The sequence below is a fragment of the Sapajus apella genome, unplaced genomic scaffold, assembly GCF_009761245.1.
Source record: "Sapajus apella isolate SASKATOON/1434 unplaced genomic scaffold, GSC_monkey_1.0 scaffold37, whole genome shotgun sequence".
In the NCBI taxonomy this organism is placed as follows: Eukaryota; Metazoa; Chordata; class Mammalia; order Primates; family Cebidae; genus Sapajus; species Sapajus apella.
The window spans coordinates 5,951,710-5,973,582 of NW_022436977.1; the positions used below are offsets into that span (position 1 = coordinate 5,951,710).

Sequence of the window (21,873 nt, forward strand, 5' to 3'; positions counted from 1 at the left end):
GTCAACATGGTGAAACCCCATCTCTACTGAAAATACAAAAGATTAGCCAGGCATGGTGGTGTGCGCCTGCAGTCCCAGCTACTCAGGAGGCTGAGGCAGGAGAATCACTTCAACCTGGGAGGTGGAGGTTGCAGTGAGCCAAGATCGCACCACTGCCCTCCAGCCTGGGCAACAAGAGCGAAACTCCATCTCAAAAAAACAAACAAACAAAAAAACAACTAGTCCTGTGTGAAATTTCTGCCTTTTCTGCGAAAATTACAATGTTCAATGTTCCTTACTTAAGGATTTGTGGTATTTTTCAGATCCAGAAGAAGGAGAACATATGTCTCTTTTGATGGATATCTGTACATATTTTACTTGGCTTAACTACAGGGAAGCTTGTGATTTCCTTAGCACCACATCTGTGGTGTAATAATTCCATCCTCACTCATTCTTCAGAAAAGAAACTATTATTGGATTGTCTTTTTATTCTTTTTCATAGTTTTATAATATCTGCATTTTTCACATAAGTAGCTTTATATTCTTATTGGAGATACTTAAGGTATAAAAAGATTTAATCCAGTAAGTTAATCAAATGTTCCTATTTTATTGGAATAGTCTCTTTAAACAAACAATAGCAAATAAGGCAGATACTGTGGAAAACGTCCTGGAAGACAGACCCCTATGATGGCAAAGGGAAACTCTTAAGTGGCCAAAAAACAAACTGTGAGATGCCAAAAGTTTTGCTTTGTGAATTTAATCTGTGAGGTTTGAGGTCAAACACTCTCATATTCATTAGCCTGCCTGTGCTCTAGCTTTGCCTAATTTTGTCCCACATACAGACTATGTGATGAGGTAGCACATACAATGAGTCCCAGTGAATACATCATTTCCTGAATCAAAAATTAGGATGAGTAGCATGTAAAGGAATACTTGATCACTCACTTGTGCAAGAGACAGCTTTCGAGGTGTCATTTAGAATTTTTGCAATGTATTAGTTGTTTTAGGAATGTGGGTGGTGGGGAAAGAATTAGGACTATACCAAAAAATTTGGGTGGTTTGATTGCCACACACATGAAGGGCTCTAGTGAAATAGGAAAGGAAGAAACCAAGAAACAACGCCTATGATTGGCATCAACCCATCCTAGGCGCCCCAGCTGGTTTCTCCTGTAAGAAATAATCAACATCATGTTATTCTTAGCTAAGAACAAATTACTTGCTTCCAAAAGCTACCTGAAACAGGTCGTACCTGTCCCTCCGCGTCTTTGATTTTTGTTTCCAGGATAAGTTTGGCAGCCTGCTGCTCTTTGTTCAAATGCTGGAGCCCCTCATAGGTCGTTTTGTGCTCTGCAGAAAGTCTGGCTATGCTGGCATCACATCTGTCCAGACAAAGAACAAAGCTGATTCTTATTAAAGTTTAAAAACGTGCTCAAAAGCTTCCTTACACACTCTGAAATGCAAAACCCACTCAAAGAAACTGCACTATCAATCACTCTTTTGAACCGAGGTTCGAATGAATTTAGAGAGCTGGCCTCATTATGGTTTTTAAGCTAAACCACAGGGATGTTGCTTAATAAGGCTGGAGATAAAACCACCAAAGAAATAGTCTTTACGGTGCTCATGAGTACAACACTGTATGTGCAGTGAGAGGCCGATACAAAGAGCATAGCTAGTGTGCTGGATGTGGTCTGTCACTCTTCAGTACCACCCCTGCCTTTTGAAGTTGGGAGCCTCTTTGGATTTGGAACGCAACTTCTGCCATGTTGGAAAATATTACTTCTAAACTTTGACCAAATCACTTATAAAACTGTATAGTATGAGTGGGGTCTCGAGCAGGGGAAGGCTTTGCAGCCAGTTCCAGCTGTAGTAAAAGCAGCTGCCCTGTGGGCCTTCTAACTTGGCAGACCCAGTGATGCTCAAAGTATTTATGGCAGATGAGCTGCATGAAGCCTCTGTCAAGTCCTAATAGGAGAGTCACAAAATGGACCCATAAGAGTTTAGAGCTAAGTAATGCTCTGTTCTGAGACAATATTCCTCTTTGAGAAGAAGCTATTAGCTTGCTACTGGGCTCCAGTAGAGACAGAATGCCTAAGAGTGGGACATTAGGTGATCCTGAAATTGGAGCAATCCATCATGATTACCACACTAGAAGGTGGGCCTAGGAACAGCACTCCATCTTCAAGGGGAAAGGGATTATAGATAGCAAGCTCCAGCAGGTTCAAAAGGCACAAGTAAGTTACAAGAGCCCAGATTCCCACCACGGCATCTGCTCCTGCTACTGCACCAGCCCTCCTTCAATCCACACCTATGACTTCTTCATCTTCTCCCTCCTGCTACTTGGGAGGCTGAGGTTGACGCAGGAGAATTGCTTGAGCCCAGGAGTTCAAGGCCGGCCTGGGCAACACAGCGAGACCCTGTGTCTACAAAAAGATAAAATGATAATACAAAAAAAAAAAACCCAAAAATGAAAAACAACAAAAAAAAACCTGTGGCTTCTAGAAGAGTTCTTGGTGACCAGGTGTAATGAGGAAGAAAAAGTCAGTCCTGGCTTACAGATGGTCACACTCAGTATGCTGGCACCTTCTGGAATAAGACTGATGATGCTTATAGGTCGACTCAGGGGTAGCCCTAAAAATTGTTAGGAAAGCAGAATTTCAAACAATATATTGGGGGATTCATTTTGCCTGGAATAAGAGGTGGTCAGACATTCAAGCAAAGTGGCTAATGTTAGAGACTTAGGAAAAAAACTGGAGGATTAGTGACAAGGAAATAGTTTATGTAAATGGATTATTCTTAAGTGACAAAACATTTTTGCTCCTTGTAAATGTTCTTTGTATCATAGGGACTGAAGCCCCAAACTATACTTCCTAGATGTCCTTACCAGAAGGGTTCTGAGTTAGATTCTGACAGTGAGACACATTTATACAAGACTCAGAAGGTGGAAAAGGAAAACCCCTTAATCTCTCCTGTCAGTTGTGGGCAGACACAGGGGCGAACTGCAGATGTGAGGTGTACATCCGCGTCCACGCACACTCCATCCAGCAAGTCACTTACTTCCATGCTATAGGCAGCTAAGATGATCAATGACTTCTTTCTGTGACTTTGTCCATTTCTTTGAGATGGATTCTAACTCTGTCACCCAGTCTAGAGTGCAGTGGCACTATCTCAGCTTACTGCAACCTCTGCCTCCCCGGTTCAAGCCATTCTCCTGCCTCAGCCTCCTGAGTAGCTGGGATTACAGGTGTGCATCACCACGCCCTGCTAATTTTTATACTTTTAGTAGATACAGGGTTTCACTATGTTGGCCAGGTTGGTCTCGAACTCTTGATCTCAGGTGATCCACCCGCCTCAAGCTCCCAAAGTGTTTGGATTACAGGCATGAGCCACTGCACCCAGCCCTTGTCTTAATAATTCTAGACTGGACATGGTTGAAGATAGAATCAGTGGATTCAATGATAATAGCAAGGAACTCATTCAGAATGTAGCAAAGATTACAAACATGAAAAAATAGTTAAGAAACATGGAAGTCAAATAGAGGGATGCTAACATAAGTCAAGGAGGAGTTCCAATAGGAAGGAAATAGAGACAATGGCTGAGAAGCAATATTTGAGGTGTGAATGCCAACAATTTTCTAAAACTGAAGAAACACGTGAATTTTAAGATGTTCAGTGAATACAATCTGGGATAAGTAAAATAAATAAAGCATGGAGAAATTCACATAACCAATTATAAATATAAACTCTTAAAAGCTAAAGACTAAAGAGAAGTAACCTACCAAAAACTGACGATAAGACTGACAGCCCACAATAGATATAGGAGACAACAGAGATCAGAAGATTATGGAGAAAGATCTTCTAAGTATTGAAGGTAAATGACCTATTATCCAAGAATAAGTGCTAAATAAAGACTGCTTCTAACATACAAAGATTAAGAAATATATCATCCACAAACCAATACTGAAAAAGTTACTAAAGAATGTACTTCAGTAAGGAGAAAAGAACACCCACAAGGAGGGAGTAGGTGCAATAAACAATGGTAAGTAAACTGATAAAATTGTTGGTAAATTTAATTTATTATTGACTCTAAAGAAAGTAAGCCACCAGCTCAATTATTTCAACTTTCTTTTTTTTTTTTTTTTGTTGCTAAGACAGGGTTTCACCATGTTGATCAAGCTGGTCTTGAAATCCCGACATCAGGTGATCCACCCGCCAACGTGCTTAGATTACAGGCGTAAACCACCACGCCCGGCCCCAACTTTCTTAAAGACTCTCACTTTGCACCACTGTTCTAGAATGTAAACTGCAAGCAAGGAGATATTATATATGTCTTTTTCATCACTAAAACCCTAGTGCCTAGCATATTGCCTTACATATAGTAGAGGCTTAATAAACATTTGTGAATGAATGAATATAAGGAAATATTTACTATGTACTAGGTACTGCAGAAGATATTTGACATATGTTATTTCATTAATCCCCACACATCATTCTTGTGTCACAAATGATGGTTACAAATAATGCCAAATACAGACCTTGATTTTTTATGTTGAGTTCATAATTTTTTAGCAAAATATTTAAATCATATTTGGGTAAAGCTGATGTTTTTAAAATACTATGAAATAAAAAACATTACAGTTTTTTTAAAAGGAAGTATTTTCCAATCCAAACATAAGCTTCCTTGATAGACACCATCAGGTATCACTACATCAGACCAGTTTCATCACCTTTACAAAGCTGTTTGAGGGACAGGCTGTGTTACAAAATGTAGTTTGAAAAGGTCTCAAAATTATTCTGAAGCTTTCACTAGCTATCACTTGGCTTCAATGCTGTGTCTCATCTGGAAACACATTTACTATAACATGAATTTCCTTGAATACAACAGTGACTAGGGCTGGGCACAGTGGCTCATGCCTGTAATCCCGGCCCTTTGGGTCACTTGAGGCCAGGAGTTTAAGACCAGCCTGGCCAACATGGCAAAACCCCATCTCTACTAAAAATACAAAAACTAGCCGGGTGTGGAGGCACGTGCCTGTAATTCCAGCTACTCAGGAGGCTGAGGCACAAGAATCACGTGAGCCTGGGAGGCGGAGGTTGCAGTGAGGTGAGATTGCGCCACTGCACTCCAGCCTGAAAGACGGAGACTCTGTCTCAAAAAAATAAATAAATAAATAAATAATACAATAGTGGCTAAATATACTGAATTATAGTACATAGATGTAGCAAAATAATCCATATCCAATTAAAAAGTATACTAGATCTATGTACATACTGGAAAAGTATCCACATACGTCGTTATGTGGAAAAACTTATGTTGCAGAATAGTATACATAATACTTTGTAAAGTTAAAATCACACTGTTAGGTAATTTATTAGACTACAAACCATTATGTCATTGTAATGACAAACTGTTATCTTATTATTACTTATGAGAAAAGTCTGAAAGGACAGACAACAGACTGTTAATATTGGTTACCTCTAAGGAGTAAAGCAGAGCCAAGAGATGGTAAGCCTTCTTCTATTTTATTTTATTTTTTTGAAATGGAATCTGACTCTGTCGCCCAAGCTGGAGTAGAGTGGTGTGATCTCAGCTCACTGCAAACCTGCAGCCTCCCACGCTCAAGCAATTCTCCTGCCTCAGCCTCCTGAGTGACTGGGATTACAGGTGCCCACTGCCGCATCCAGCTAATTTTTGCATTTTTAGTAGAGACAGGTTTTCACCATGTTGGGCCAGGCTGGTCTCAAACTCCTGACCTTAGGTGATCCACATGCCTTGGCCTCCCAAAGTATTGGGATTATCTGGGAGCAAACACTCCTGGCCAGGCTTCATTTTTATTTTGTATATTTAATTGCATTTCTGATTCTTTCCTACCAGCACACATTCCTTGTGTACTTTTATAAATAAAGAAGCAGGCTGGGTAGGGGACACAGAGAGGGGCACAAGGTAAGATACCAAAGACTCCCATCAGAAAACATGGCCTGGCACGGTGGCTTGCACCTGTAATCCCAGCACTTTGGGAGGCGAGGTGGGAGGATCACCTAAGGTCAGGAGTTCAAGACCAGCCTGGCCAACATGGTAAAACCTTAACTCTACTAAAAAAAAAAAATTACAAAAATTAGCCAGGCATGGTGATGGGCGCCTGTAATCCCAGCCACCTGGGAGACTGAGGAAGGATAATCACTTGAACCTAGGAGGCAGAGGTTGCAGTGAGCCCAGGTCATGCCATTGCACTCTAGCCTGGGCAGGACTCTGTCTTCAAAACACACACATACACACACACACACACACACACACACACACACACACACACAGTGACGTCAACTCTGATTTTCTTATGTGAAAAATAATGTTCTTAATCTCAAATGTTTCAGAAAAAAATTACATACGTGAAAGAATAACACAGTCAATGTAACATATTGTTAATAATTGATGAATTTTGTAACTTTTTCTGAATTTAAAATTATTTCAAAATAAAAATATATTTAACATAAAAGGAGGAAGCCAATATTGCTATTTCATCTAGCGCTAAATCAAAGACATCGTTCATGTCTTTAAAAAAAAAAACACTCACAAAAGACAGCCTCCGGGCTCTACTATAGCTTTGTGTATGGCTCAACAGCTTTAGTTAAACAAGAATTTGCAATGAATGTAACCAGTTTTCCTATTCATCCTTGATGCTTTATATCATGATGAGTAATAATGTACTCATTCCAAATTTTCCTTTTTGGGGTCTTTGGGCGGCTGTTATGTCCCAGGTACCATTCCAGGTTGTGACCATCAGATGGCAGAGTGACTCTCTTGTTAGGCTACCTAATCACTGGTCCACCTAGAGAGTCCCAAATGTCTAACAGCTATGACTTGGGTCACATGCTGATGCAGAACTTCTCTGTCAGCATATGACACAGTGGCAGAGCATAGCAAACACAATGACAGGTAAAACATCAATTTGATTGCTCATTTTCCATATTATTGTAATTTCTGTATATATACATAATTATTGTAATTTCTGTATATATACATAATTATTGTATATATGTATCATTAAGCCCTTTACAGCCAGCAGTAATCTAAGTATAGTACCATCAGACTATAGGACAATTTGTGTCCCAGGGCACTGTCAAAAATAATAGAGCAATATGCCAGCAATTAGTGGAGCTCAAGACTTGGGTGTGATATCAACAAAGGGAGACAGCCTAATAAAATATCAAGGAAAGACACAGTGAAAGAGAGCCCTTCCAAAACCACTGTCATTAGAAGTGATTGTGCCCATTTCCCAAACTGTACTGAGGAGTGACATCAGAGGCTTCATACTGCAGGGTAAACAGATATCACTAAGAGTCTGTTCAAGTCACTAAACAAATAAACATGCAAATAACCTCAAAAACAAGTCTAGGGGTCTTGTATCCAGAGTTGCTACAATATATTATCTAAAATGGCAAGAAAATGTGAACTATACTTAGGGGGAAGAAAACAGGCAAAAGCAACTGCCTGTAAGAGGACACAGATGTCAGATTTAAAAAAATAAAACTTCAAGCCGGGAGCGGTGGCTCATGTCTGTAATCCTAGCACTTTGGGAGGCTGGGGTGGGTGGATCACCTGAGGTCAGGAGTTCAAAACGAGCCTGGTCATCATGGTGAAACCCCATCTTAAAATAAATAAATTAATTAATTAAAGTAATAAAAAAAGAAAACTTCAAATAGCTAACATAAATACAGAATGAGCAAACATAGGGTGATTGAAACCACATTTTGAATAGTAAAGTAATGCATATTTCTTCAAATAGAAAATATTAATAAAGCTATAGAAATTATCAAAGAAGAAGAACCAAATGGAAATACTGGAATAAAAAATTTATAGAGGGGCTCAACAGAAGATGTGAAAAGGCAGAACAAAGACTGGCAAACTTGAAAATAGGTGGATAGAGATTATGCAATCCGATTAATAGAGATTTAAAAAAAAAAGAAAGAAAAATGAACAGAGTCTCAAAAAAAAAAATGAGGCACCATTAAATGCACCAACATATGCATAATGAGAATAATAGAAGAGAAGACGCCAGGTATGGTGGCTTACACCTGTAATCCCAGTAACTCGGGAGACTGAGGCAGGAGAATGGCTTGAGGTCAGGACTTTGAGACAAGCCTGGGCAACAGAGTGAGACCCTGTCTCTAAAAATAAAAACAGAAATACTTAGCTGAGCATGGTGATGCATGCCTACAATCCCAGCTACTCAGGAGACTGAGGTGGGAGGATTGCTTGAGCTCAGTAGTTTGAGATTAAAAAGAACCATGATCTTGCCACTGCACTGTAGCCTGGGTAAAGAGTGAGACTCCAACTCAAAGGAAAGAGAAAGAGAGAAAGAAAAGAGAAAAGAGCATTAAAATTATTCAAAAAATAATGGCAGAAAACTTCCCAAATGTCAGAAAAACATTAATCGATACAAATAAGTAATTCAATAAACTCCAAGTAGGGCAAATATCAAGAGATCCATACCAGACACATCATGGCAAAAACGTGAAAAGAAGGCCGGGCACGGTGGCTCATGCCTGTAATCCCAGCACTTTGGGAGGCTGAGGCGGGCAGACCAATTGAGGCCCAGAGTTTGAGACCAGTCTGGCCAACATGGTGAAACCCTATCTTAACTAAAAATACATGAATTAGTCAGGTGTGGTGGTGCACACCTGTAATCCCAGCTACTCAGGGGGCTGAGGCATGAGAATCACTTGAACCTGGGAGGTGGAGGTTCACAAATTAGTCAGGTTTGGTGGTGCATGCGTGTAATCCCAGCTACTCAGGGGGCTGAGGCATGAGAATCACTTGAACCCGGGAGGTGGAGGTTGCAATGAGCTGAGATAGTGCCACTGCACTCCAGCCTAGGCTACAGGGTGAGAATCTGTCTCAAAAACAAATAAACAAACAAAGAAAAACAGTGAAAAGACAAAGAGAAATATTTGAAAACAGCAAAAAAAAAAAAAAAAAAAAAAAGATAAAAGAAAAACAATTTGTCACATAAAAGGGAACTAGAATAACATTAATAGCTAATTTCTCATTGGAAATAATTGAGGCCACAAGGCAATGGACGACATATTCATGGTGCTAAAAGAAAATAAACTGTCAACCAAGAATCTTACATCCAGCAAAACTGCTTTTCAAAAAACAGGGCAAAATGAAGACATCCCAGAAAAACAAAAACTGAGAGAATCCATTGTTAGAAGACTCACCCTAGAAGAAACACTAAACAAAGTTTGACAGGCTTTAAAAGCACGCACCCCAGCCAGTAATTTGAATCCTCATGGAAAAACACAGAGCATGGGTAAAGGCAATTACGTATTTATAATGAGCAGTATAAATGAATATTTTCTCTCCTGTCATAATTGATTTAAAAAGCAACTGTTTAAAATAATATGCATATAATTGTATTGTTACATACATAGAACAATATACATTACATTACAAATGTAACTTATTTGATAATAGCACAAAGGAGGTGGATGGCGCAAAACTGTATTGGGGGTAAGGAAATGACAACAGATGGTGTCATTTCAACAAAATACTAGCAAACTTATCCTGCAATATACAAAAAAGTTTATATATCATGACCAAGTGAGATTTATTTCAAGAATGCAAGTTTGCTTTAACATCAGAATAGCAATTAGTGTAATAAACCTTATCAACTGAAAAAAGGACAAACCCCTCACGATTATCTTAATAGGTAGGAAAAAACCATCTGGCAAAATCCAATACCCTTCATGATCAAAGCAGTCAACAAAGTAGGGAAATAAAATCTTTCTCAACCTAATAAAGAGCAAATACAAAAAATTCACACTTGGGCTAGGAGCAGTGGCTCATGCCTGCAAATCCTAGCATTTTGGGAGGTCAAGGCAGGTGGATCACTTCAGGTCAGGAGTTCGAGATCAGGCTGGCGAACATGGCGAAACCACATCTCTAGCAAAAACAAAAATAAGCTGGCCATGGTGGTAGATGCCTGTAATCCTGGCTACTCAGGAGGCTGAGGCAGGAGAATCACTTGAACCTGGGGGGCAGAGGTTGTAGTGAGCCAAGATGGCACCATTTCACTCCAGCCTGGGCAAAAGAGAGAGACTCTGTCTCCAAAGGAAAAGAAAAAAGAAAAAATCTGCACCTAACATCCTACTTAATAATGAGAGTCTGGATGCTTTCCCCTGAAATCAAAAACAGACAAGGGTATCTAGTCTTGCCACATTTATTCAGCATCATACTGGAGATTCTAGTTAGGGCAATTAGGCAAGAAAATGAAATAAAAGTTATGCAGATTGGAAAGTAAAAAGTGAAACTATATTTGCAAATGGCATGATCGTAAGTGTAGAAAATCCTTTTAAAAATCCATTAGAAATTATTAGAAGTAATTAATGAGTTTAGCAAGGTTGCAGGATACAAGACTAATAGACAAAATCTATTGTACTTATCTATAATGGCAATTAAAAAACAAAATGATTTGCTATTTACAATAGCATCAAAAAGAATAAAATACTTAGGAATAAATTTTTTAAAGTGTGAAACTTATACTTTTAAAACTCCAAAATATTGCTGAAACATATTAAAGATGACCAAAATAAATGGAAAGACACACACATTCATGGATCCAAATACTTAATTTTGGGGCCAGGCATGGTGACTTAACACCTGTAATCCCAACACTTCAGGAGGCCGAAGTGAGAGGATCACGTGAAACCAGGAGTTCAAGACCAGCCTGGGAGAGACCCTGTCTCTACCAAAAAAAAAAAAAAAAAAAAAAATTTAAAGAAAGGCTTATTATTATTATTTTTTTAAGAGACAGGGTCTTGCTCTGTCACCCTGGCTGAAGGGCAGTGATAAGATCACAGCACCCTGAAACTACAGGCATGTACTACCACGTCCAACTAACTTACCTTATATTTATTTTTTCATAGATATGGGGTCTTGCTATGTTGCCAAAGCTGGTCTTAAACTCCTGGCCTCAAGCAATCCTCCCAATCCTCCCCTTGGCCTCACAAACCCCTGAGATTATAGGCATGAGACACTGAACCCACTAAAAGACTTAATATTTTTTAAATGGCAATATTCCCCAGACAGATCTACAGTTTCAACACAGTCACTATCAATATTCCAACTGGTTTCTTTGCAACAATTGACAAACTGAACCTAAATTTCTTTTTTTTTTTAATTTGAGACAAACTTTTTCTCTGTCACCCAGGCTGGAGTGCAGTGGCACAATCTCAGCTTACTGCAACCTCTGCTTCCCAGGTTCAAGCTATTCTCCTGCCTCAGCCTCCCAGGAGCTGAGATTACATGCATGCGCCATCACACCCAGCTAATTTTTGTATTTTTAGTAGAGATGGGGTTGTGGCATGTTGGCCAGGCTGATCAAACTCCTGATCTCAGGTGATCCCCCCGCCTCAGTCTCCCAAAGTGCTGGGATTACAAGCGTGAGCCACTACGTCCGGCCTGATCCTAAATTTCATATGGAAACACTATGGACCTAAAGCCGCCAACACAACCTTGAAAAGAAAAGGATGAGGTTGGAGGACTCACACTTCTCAACTGAAAATTTATCACAAAGCTATAGTAATCAAGACAGTGTGGTACCAGCATAAGAAAAGAATTGAGAATCAATGGAATAAAATTGGGAGTCCACAAATTAATCTATATATCTATTGCCAAGTGATTTTCAACTAGCGTACCAAGATAATTTGATGGGGAAAGAATAGACTTTTCAATAAATTTTGCTGGGATCTACAAGGAAATGAATAAATTTGGAACCTTGCCTTATGCCATATACAAAAAAATTAACTCAAAATGAATCAAAGGCCTAAATGTAAGAGCTGAAACTATAAAACTTAAAAAGAAAATATAGGCATAAATCTTTGTGACCTGCATTAGGCAACAGTTTCTTAAATATGATACCCCAAACACTAGCAAGTGAAAAAAAGATTATATACATAGTTGATCTCTCAAATTAGCTGTGTTATTTTATTAATAATAAAATATTCTGCAAATGAGACTTTTAGCAGCTCTTTAATGAATGTAGCAAAAGCTGGTAGACCCACCTCTTCACCTTAAAATTTTAGGGCCAGGTGTGGTGGCTCACCTCTGTAACCCCAGCACTTTGGGATGCCAAGATGGGTGGATCACCTGAGGTTGGTAATTTGAGACCAGCCTGACCAACATGGAGAAACCCAGTCTCTATTAAATACAAAATTAGCTGGGCATAGTGGTGCATTCCTGTAATCCCAGCTACTCAGGAGGCTGAGGCAGGAGAATCGCTTGAACCTGGGAGGCCGAGGTTGTGGTGAGCCGAGATCGCACCACTGCACTCCAGTCTGGGCAACAAGAGTGAAACTCTGCCTCAAAACAAACAAACAAACAAAGATTAAAAACTTTTACATTTCAAAAGACACGAGAAACTGAAAAGACATCCCTTAGACTGGGACAATAAGTTTTCAAATCAGATATCTGATAAGGGAATATATATATATATATTTCAGAACTCCTACAGCGCAATAATAAAAAGACAATTACTCAATTTAAAAAATGAGCGAGGAATCTGAATAAGTATTTCTCTAAAGAAGATATGCCAATGACCAAAAAGCACATTAAATGATGTTCAACAACATTAGTCCTCAGGGGGATCCAATCAAAACCACAGTGAGATCCTCTTTAAACCCACTAGGATGGCAATAATCAAAAAGATAGAAAACAGCTGTTAGTGAGGATGTGAAGACATCGGAACCCTCAGGCCCTACTGGTGGCAATGTAAAGTGGTGGCCACTTTGTCAAACAGTGTAGCTGCACTGTTCCTCTAAAGTTAAATATAGAGTTATCATGTTATTCAGCATTTTCATTCTAGGCACATATCCAAGAGAAATGAAAACCTATGAGCACACAAAAACAAACAGACAAATGTTCACAGCAGCATTATTTAAAACAGCTCAAAAATGGAAACAACCCAAACGTCCCACTAATGGATGGATTTTTAAAATGCAGTACACAATGAGGTACTTACTATGCAGCCATAAGAAGGAATGAAGTACTGATATATGCTAAAACATGGACGAACCCTAAAAACGTTACACTAAGTGTCAGAAGGCAGTCTCAAGGGAACACATTCACTTGGAATGCTCAGAAGAGGGAAGCCCATTAGAGATAGAATGTAGGCCTGCCATGGATTGGGGAATCAGGGAGGCTGGGGAAAAATGGGGAGTGACTGCTAACTGGTATGGGGTTTCCTTTTGGATGATAAAAATTTTATGCAATAGATTGTGGTGATGACTACATGACTCTGTGAATACACTAAAAACCACTGAACTGTGTACTTTAAATAGGAGACTTATAAGGTATGTGAATTAGACCTCTCCCTGAACCACTAAGCTGTTCAGGGAGAGAGAGAGGAAGGAGGCCATCTATTGAGTCTTCAGGCCTCATCATGTCCTGTTTAGAGCGTGCTATGCCATGTGAGCTGAATGTGTATCTCACCTCCATGGAGAACTTGCCTGTGCCCTTCTGAGCTGGATTTACAGGGGGAAAAAAATCAAGGCCCATTTCCTACTAATTACATCACCAATGGACCCACAAAAACTAAAAAATTAAATATAAAATAATATAGAAGCCTAGTAACTTAAGAGTAACTCTTAAAAAGTTCATACCCCTTCAATACAATTACATAATCAATGAAAGAAGGCCAAGAAACTTTTCCAAAGAATTTTTATTTCACATGAATTCATTTCAACAATCAAGTCTTAGCATTCCCGGAGAAAGACTAATATAGTCACAAAACAAAGCAAAAATGTCTGATGCTCATAACAAACGTTTTTGATGCCTTTAGAGTGAAAGTTTTTGTTACAGGGAAGGAGAGAAGTTGATAAGAACCTGAAGAATATAAGATTCCTGAGAGTATTTTAGAAGAATTTTTCTACTTTGTATTAGAAGCAGCATCTTAAGGACAATGTCACTGCCCTTGCCCCTGCGATGATAAAGCTACCATTGGTTGCAGGCCCACTCCATCACATGCAGGGCACCAAACCTCTCACGTGTATTCCCTCACTTGATCTTCATCCACAACTCAAGAGGCTGTGAAGATCCTCAATGTCCTCCTAAAGTCCCTATTTTGACCTGTAGCTCTTAAGTTCTTCTAACTCCCTGCTGTTCTGAGAGGTATCACAGAGCTGGGATTTCTTTCAAGCCGAACTCCACAAATAAGTAGTCAAGGTTTTCCACTCCTATTAAAGTGAGTGTCTAGGTCATCTCTTCATTCAAATGGATGATGAATGTTGAGTACCTACTGTTTTCCAGAGACAGTTTCACGCACTTAGCTACAGAGAAGTAAAACATCTGGAACCCCCTCCCACACAGTAAAGTCAGCAGAGTGAGGAAGACAACAGATAGACGCAATAAAGCGGTAATGCTAGGAGAGCTCTGTGGAGTGGGGGTGTCAGGGAAGACTTTCAGAGTGGGTGACATTTGAGCTGAACTTTAAAGACCGAAAACAAATTAGAAAAGGAGGAGGAGGCCAGGCGCGGCGGCTCACACCTGTAATCCCAGCACTTCGGGAGGCCAAGGTGGGCGGATCACCTGAGGTCAGGAGTTAGAGACCAGCCTGGCCAACATGGTAAAACCTCATCTCCATTAAAAATACAAAAATTAGCTGGGCATGGTGGCAGGCACCTGTAGTCCCAGCTACTCAGGAGGCTGAGGCACAAGAATCACTTGAACCCGGGAGGAGGAGGTTGCAGTGAACTAACATTGTGCCACCGCACTCCAGCCTGGACAACAGAGTGACACTTGTCTCAAAAATAAAAACAAAATAAAATAAAAGGAGGAGGAAAGGCATGCTAGGTACAACAACAGCATATACAAAGGTGTAGGGACAGAAGAGCATGGTTTATTCAGGAACTAACAAAGAGTTGATCACTGTTGAAAGGTACAGTGCAAGGGTAGAGAGAGGAGAGGAAGTCAACAGGGCGTCATCACCAAGGACCACACTAAGGAAACTGGAATTCATCCTGATGAGGACAGAAAACCACAGAAGGAGGGTGATCAACCTGTCCCCCATCCAATCCACGTAGCCTTCTGCTTAGACCGATCTTTACCCAGCAGACCCAAACACACATGCCCAGCATTCAAGGCCCTCAACATGTTGTCTGCACAAATTCACCCTAACACCTCCCCTCCCTGCTCCAGAGGACTTGCATGCTGAAGGTCCTTGTTCTTTCTTCCACCTGAGCCCTTGCAGACTACCCTGATTGCCACCTCAGGCTGATGGGAAGTGCCATTTGCTCCTCAGCTCCAGCGCTGATGCCCATTCATGTGCTTGGCTCTTAGCAGCAGCAGAGGGCAGAAGAGGCCCGTAAATACTTCGGACAAATTTGTCCCAGCCAGTTAAAAATAGCCCTAGACACAAACGTGGTGCAGGACTTCCCAGCCTTTCCCATGCATATGAATTCAGGGATCTTGTTAAAATGCAAATTCTAATTCAGTAGTGGCAGGGTGGGATGGAGACGGTACATTTCTAACAAGCTCCCAGGTGATGTTGAGGCTGCTGGTCCATGCAGCACACTTTGAGATAACAGCACTATTTTTTTTTTTTTTTTTTTGGAGACATAGTCTCCCTCTGTCACGCAGGCTGGAGTGCAGTGGTGTGATCTCGGCTGACTGCAACTTCGGCCTCCCAGGTTCAAGCGATTCTCTTGCCTCAACCACCTGAGTAGCTGGGACTACAGGCACATGCCACCATGCCTGACTAATTTTTGTATTTTTACTAGAAACGGGGTTTCACCATATTGGTCAGGCTAGTCTTGAACTCCTGACCTTGTTATCTACTCTCCTCAGCCTCCTAAAGTGCTGGGATTACAGGCGGGAGCCACTGCACCCAGCTGAAAACAGCACTTTTCAGATTGAGGAGAAAGATGTTTTTTCTAAATTTCCAATCTTTCCCAGACCAATACACTTCAGGAAAAAAAACAAAAATGAATAACAGGAAAAATTAAACTTTCGAAACGACACACAAACTATGTCAACTTTATATTATCGGATTCAATAAACATAGTATTACCCTATCAAATTACAATGTCAACTGAGTGAGTTCTCCCATCATTTCTTCCCATGAAGACAACATCAATTGCAGTAACAAAAGAAACCCAAGGCATCCTCCAACCAGGTTTAACTCCTACCACTGGATTTTATGGCCAAAGCAGGGAAGAAATGTACTAAAGGAATGCAAGGCAATTGTTTTGGGGACCCATTAATATATTGCCCACTATAACAGAGTTTATAGAAAATGGTTTTTGATGGGTAGAGACCCCAATATTTGGACACCTACCTTGCCACTCTTCCTCGAAGATCTCCCAAACCGGAGAGCTGGCGCATCTCCAGGGTCTTTAAGGCAGAATTAGTTCCGTAGCTAATATTGTCCCGGGCACGAATCTGCTCCTGGAGTACCTGGGCAACATAAAAACCACTAAAAGAGTCATCTGAGAATTCACATGCTTCCACAAAAGCATCTATACTTTTGGCAAAAATAAGAATGTTTAACTCAGTCTTTCATAAGCAACTCCTTTTTTTTTTTTTTTCTTTGAGACTCCTTTTCAACAGTCGCCTGATAAACACTCATACAGAGAACCAGGAGGCCTAGACAGAGAGAGACCTTCAAGGCTGTTCCCAGAGCAAGTTCCTTAATTTACCATCAAAAATTGAGTTTCTTCAGTTTTATTCTTTCTTCCTTAGTAATGAAGCCATTTTCTTTCTTTCTTTCCTTCTTTCCTTCTTTCTTTCTTTCTTTCTTTCTCTCTCTCTCTCTCTCTGTCTTTCCTTTTTTGGAGTCTCACTCTGTTGCTCAGACTGCAGTGCAGTAGCATGATCTCGGCTTACTACAACCTCCATCTCCCGGGTTCAAGTGATTCTCCTGCCTCAGCCTCCCAAGTAGCTGGGATTACAGGCGACCGCCACCATGCCCAGCTAATTTTTTGTATTTTTAGTAGAGACAGGGTTTCACCATGTTGGCCAGGCTGGTCTTGAACTCCTGACCTCAGGTGATCCACCCGCCTTGGCCTCCCAAACTGCTAGGATTACAGGCTTGAGCCACCATGCCCAGCCTCATTTTCTTTATTTTCCTTTCTTTTGTTCTTTTTTTTTTGAGATGGAGTGTCTCTCTGTTGCCCAGGCTGGAGTGCAGTGGCGCAATCTCAGCTCACTGCAACTTCTGCCTCCGACGTTCAAGTAATTCTCCTGTCTCAGCCTCCCAAGTAGTCGGATTACAGGCATGTGCCACCACACCTGGCTTAAGTTTTGTATTTTTAGTACAGATTGAGTTTCACCATGTTGGCCAGGCTGTTCTTGAACTCCTGACTTCAGGCTACCCACCTGCCTCGGCCTCCCAAAGTGCTGGAGTTACAGGCGTGAGCCACGGCGTCGGCTGGCATTGTCTTCATAATGCAGTGTTTGCTGGTTCCATAGATTGGATACGGAGTGTTTTCTTTTTTCAATATTTTAATTGCAGTTTAGAATTTCTCTTTGATCTAAGGATATGTTAGGTATCTAAGGATTACTTAGAAGTGTGTTTTTTCATTTTCAAGCAGGTAAGCCTTTTGTTGGTTATTTGTATTATTTATTTCTAATTGTATTGACTTGTGATTTTTAAAAAAATATTCCTGCTGGGCACAGTGGCTCATGCCTATAATCCCAGCATTTTGTGAGGCTTGAGGTGGGCGGATCACCTGAGGTCGGGAGTTTGGGACCAGCCTGACCAACGTGGAAAAACCCCATCTCTACTAAAAATACAAAAAATTAGCCAGTAATGGTGCATGCCTGTAATCCCAGCTACTTGGGAGGCTAAGGCAGGAGAACCACTTGAACCCGGGAGGTGGAGGTTGTGATGAGCCGAGATCGTGCTATTGCAATCCAGCCTGGGCAACAAGAGTGAAACTCTGTCCCAAAAAAACAAAAATAAATAAATAAATAAATAAATAAATAAATATTTCTGGCACAGAGGCTCATGCCTGTAATCCTAGCACTTTGGGAGGCTGAGGTGAAAGGATCACTTGAGGCCGAAAGTTTGAGTCCAGCCTAAGTAATAAAGCAAGACCACATCTCTACAAAAAATTTTAATTCACGTAAAATTTCTTCTCCTGTGTAACTAGTATTTCTTCTCCGCCTGTTTCTTTTTCTCCTCTGGAACTCCTATTATGGACATGCTGGGCGTACTGGATCTGTCTGCAAGGCTTTTAGCTTTTCCCTTGTGGTTCCTCTCTCTTTGCCTTTGGTTGTAATGTCTCAGGGATTTCTTCTATTTTGTCTTGGGGGCAACTGATTGCCTCTCAACCTACTGACTTTGCTTTAATTTTTAATTTTTGTGGGTACATGGTAGATATATATATTTATGGGGTATATGGAATTTATTTTTTAAATGGAGTCTCACTCTGTCACCAAGGCTGGAGTGCAGTGGTGAGATCTCAGCTCACTGCAACCTCCACCATCCATGTTCAAGCAATTCTCCCTGCCTCAGCCTCTCGAGTAACTGGGATTACAGGGGCCTGCTATCACATCCACCTGATTTTTGTATTCTTTAGGTGAGATGGGGTTTTTCCGTGTTGGCCAGGCTGGTCTTGAACTCCTGACCTCAGATGATCTGCCTGCCTCAGCCTCCCAAAGTGCTGGGATTACAGACATGAGCCACCATGCCCGGCCATGGGCTACTTTGATACAGACATACAATGTGTAATAATGACATCAGGGTGAATGACGTATCCATCAACTCAAGTATTTATCATTTCTATCACAAACAACCCAATTATACTCTTTTCAGTTACTTTTTATATGTACAATTAAATTATTATTGATTATAGTCACCCTGTTGTGCTACCAAATACTATATCTTACTAATGCTATTTTTTAATACTCATTAACCATCCACATTTCCACACCACCCCCCACTGTCCTTCTCAGCCTGTGATAACCATCATTCCACCCTCTATCTCCATGAGTTCAATTGTTTTAATGTTTAGCTCCCACAAATGAGTGAGAACATGCCAAGTTTATCTTTCTGTGCTTGGCTTGTTTCATTTTACATAACATAATGACCTCTGGTTCCATCCATGTTGTTGCAAATGACAGAACCTCATTCTCTCGTATGGCTTAATACACTCCTTTGGGTATGGAGCACACTTCTTTATCCATTTGCCTGCTGATGGACACTTGGGTTGCCCCAGATCTTGGCTATTGTGGATAGTGCTGCAATAAACTTGGGAGTGCAGTTATCTCTTCATATACTGATTTCCTTTCCTGTGGGTATACCTAGCAGTGGGATTGCTGGATTGTATGAGCTCTATTTTTAGTTTTCTGAGGTACCTCCAAACTGTTCTCCACAGTTGTACTACTTTACATTCCCATTAACACTGTATGAGTGTTCCCTTTTCTCTAAATCCTTGTCAGCATTTGATATTGCCTGTCTTTTGGATAAAAGCTATTTTATCCGAGGTGAGATGATATCTCATTGTAGTTTCATTTGTTTGTTTTTTGGGACTGAATCTCACTGTCACCTGGGCTGCAGCGTAGTGGCATGACTGGCATGATATCGACTCATGGCAATCTCCACCTCCTGGGTTCAAGCAATTCTCATGCCTCAGCCTCGCCAGTAGCTGTGCTTACAGGCATGCAACACCACACCAGGCTAATTTTTTTTGTATTTTTAGTAGAGATGGGGTTTCACCATGTTGGCCAGGCTGGTCTCCAATCCCTGGCTTCAAGCAATCCTCCCGCCTCAGCCTCCCAAACTGCCAGGATTTCAGGTGTGAGCCACTGTGCCCAGCCAACATCTCATTGTAGTTTTGACTTGCATTTCTCTGATGATCAGTGATGTTGAGCACCTTTTCGGATACCTGTTTGCCATTTGCCTGTCTTCTTTTGAATAACGCCTATTCAGATCTTTTGCCCATGTTTTAAACAGGTAATTCGATTTTTTTCTTATAGAGTTGTTTGAGCTTCTTATATATTCTGGTGATTATTCTCGTCAGATGGATAGTTTGCAACTAAGTTCTCCCATTCAGTGGGTTGTCCCTTCACTTTGTTGCTTCTTTTGCTTTTTAACTTAATGTGATCCCATTTGTCCATTGTTGCTTTGGTTGCTGTGCTTGTGGGATATTCCTCAAGAAATCTTTGCCCACTCGAAGGTTCTAAAGAGTTTATCCAATGTTTTCTTTTAGTTGTTTCATCATTTGAGATCTTAGATGTAAGCCTTTTCTTTACAACTTTTATTTTTGGTTAGGGGGTACATGTGAAGGTTTTTTACATAGGTAAACTCATGCCATTAAGTGTTTATTGTACAGACTATTTCTGTAAGATAATTAAAGATAACTATTGTGCCATAAGTTTTTATTGTACAGATTATTTCCGTAAGATAATTAAAGATAACAGTTTAATTGGTTGTTGTACAGATTCTGTACATTAAGCTCAGTACCCGATAGTTACCTTTTCTGCTCCTCCCCAATCTTTAATCAATTTTTTACTTGATTTTTGTATATGATATGAAATAGGGGTCTAGTTTCATTCTTCTGCATATGGATATTCAGTTTTCCCAGTGCCACTTATTGAACAGACTGTCCTTTCCCCATTGCATGATCTTGGCACCTTTTTCAAAAATGAGTTCACTGTAGATGTATGAATTTGTTTCTGGGTTCTCTATTCTGTTCCACTGGTCTGTGTATCTATTTTTTTTTTTTTTTTTTTTTGCCAGTGTCATACTCTTTTGGTTACTATAGCTCTGTAGTATAACTGGAAGTCAGGTAATGTGACTTCTCTAGTTTTGTTCTTTTGTTCAGGATAATTTTGGCTATCTGGATATTTTGTGGTTCCACATAAACTTTAGGATTTTTTTTTTATATCTCTGTGAAGAAGGTCATTGGTATTTTGATAAAGATTGCACTGAATCTGTAGATTGCTTTGGGTAGTGCAGTATTTTTCTTTTTTTTTTTTTTTTTTTTTTTTTTTTGGTTAAATTCCCCTCTTCCCCCCCTTCTTGAATGCAGTGGCCCAATCTCAGCCCACTGCAACCTCCACCTCCCAGGTTAAAGCCTCCTGAGTAGCTGGTATTACAGGTGCCCGCCACCACACCTGGCTAATTTTTGTATTTTTAGTGGAGACAGTGTTTCACTATGTAGGCCAGGCTGGTCTTGAACTCTTGACTGCAAATGATCCACCCACCTCGGCCTCCTAAAGTACTGGGATTACAGGCGTGAGCCACTGCACTCGGCATCATTTTAACAATATTATGTATTTCAATCCATGAACATGGAATATCTTTCCATTTTTATGTGTCTTCTTCAACTACTCACATCAGTGTTTTATAGTTTTCATTGCAGACATTTTTTACTTCTTCGGTTAATTCCTCAGTATGTATGTATGTATGTATGTATTGAGACAGAGTCTTTCACTGTCACCCAGGCTGGAGAGCAGTGGTGCAATCTTGGCTTATTGCAACCTCCACCCCCGAGGCACAAGCAATCTTTCCACCTCAGCCTCCTGAGTATCTGAGACTACAGGCACACACCACCACAGCCATCTATTTTTTTGTATTTTTGATAGAGATGGGGTTCACCATGTTACCCAGGCTGGTCTCAAACTCCTGAGCTCAGGCAATCTGCCCACCTTGGCCTCCTAAAGTGCTGGGATTACAGGCATAAGCCACAGCAAATGGCCAGTGTTTAATTTTATTTATAGCAACTGTAAATTAGATTACTTTCTTGATTTCTTCTTCAGACTGTTTCCTGTTCTTATATACAAATGCTACTGATTTCTGTATGTTGATTTTGTATCCTGGAACTTTATTGAATTTATCAGTACTAATAGTTTTTGGTGGAGTCTTTAAGTCTTTTCCAAATATAAGATCGTATCATC

At 40.4% G+C, this 21,873-nt stretch overlaps 1 protein-coding gene across 2 annotated transcripts in view; it reads right to left on the bottom strand.

Moving 5' to 3' along the window:
• FAM81A (family with sequence similarity 81 member A) overlaps positions 1–21,873 on the bottom strand; it is an 84,942-nt gene that overhangs the window by 16,663 nt on the left and 46,406 nt on the right. For both annotated transcript variants that reach the window (XM_032297292.1, XM_032297291.1), the window contains exons 4-5: positions 16,307–16,425; positions 1,229–1,358 (exon numbers count right to left, since the gene is read on the bottom strand). In XM_032297292.1, coding sequence (XP_032153183.1) covers positions 1,229–1,358; positions 16,307–16,425 — 249 coding nt within the window. The remainder of the gene's footprint in view (positions 1–1,228; positions 1,359–16,306; positions 16,426–21,873) is intronic.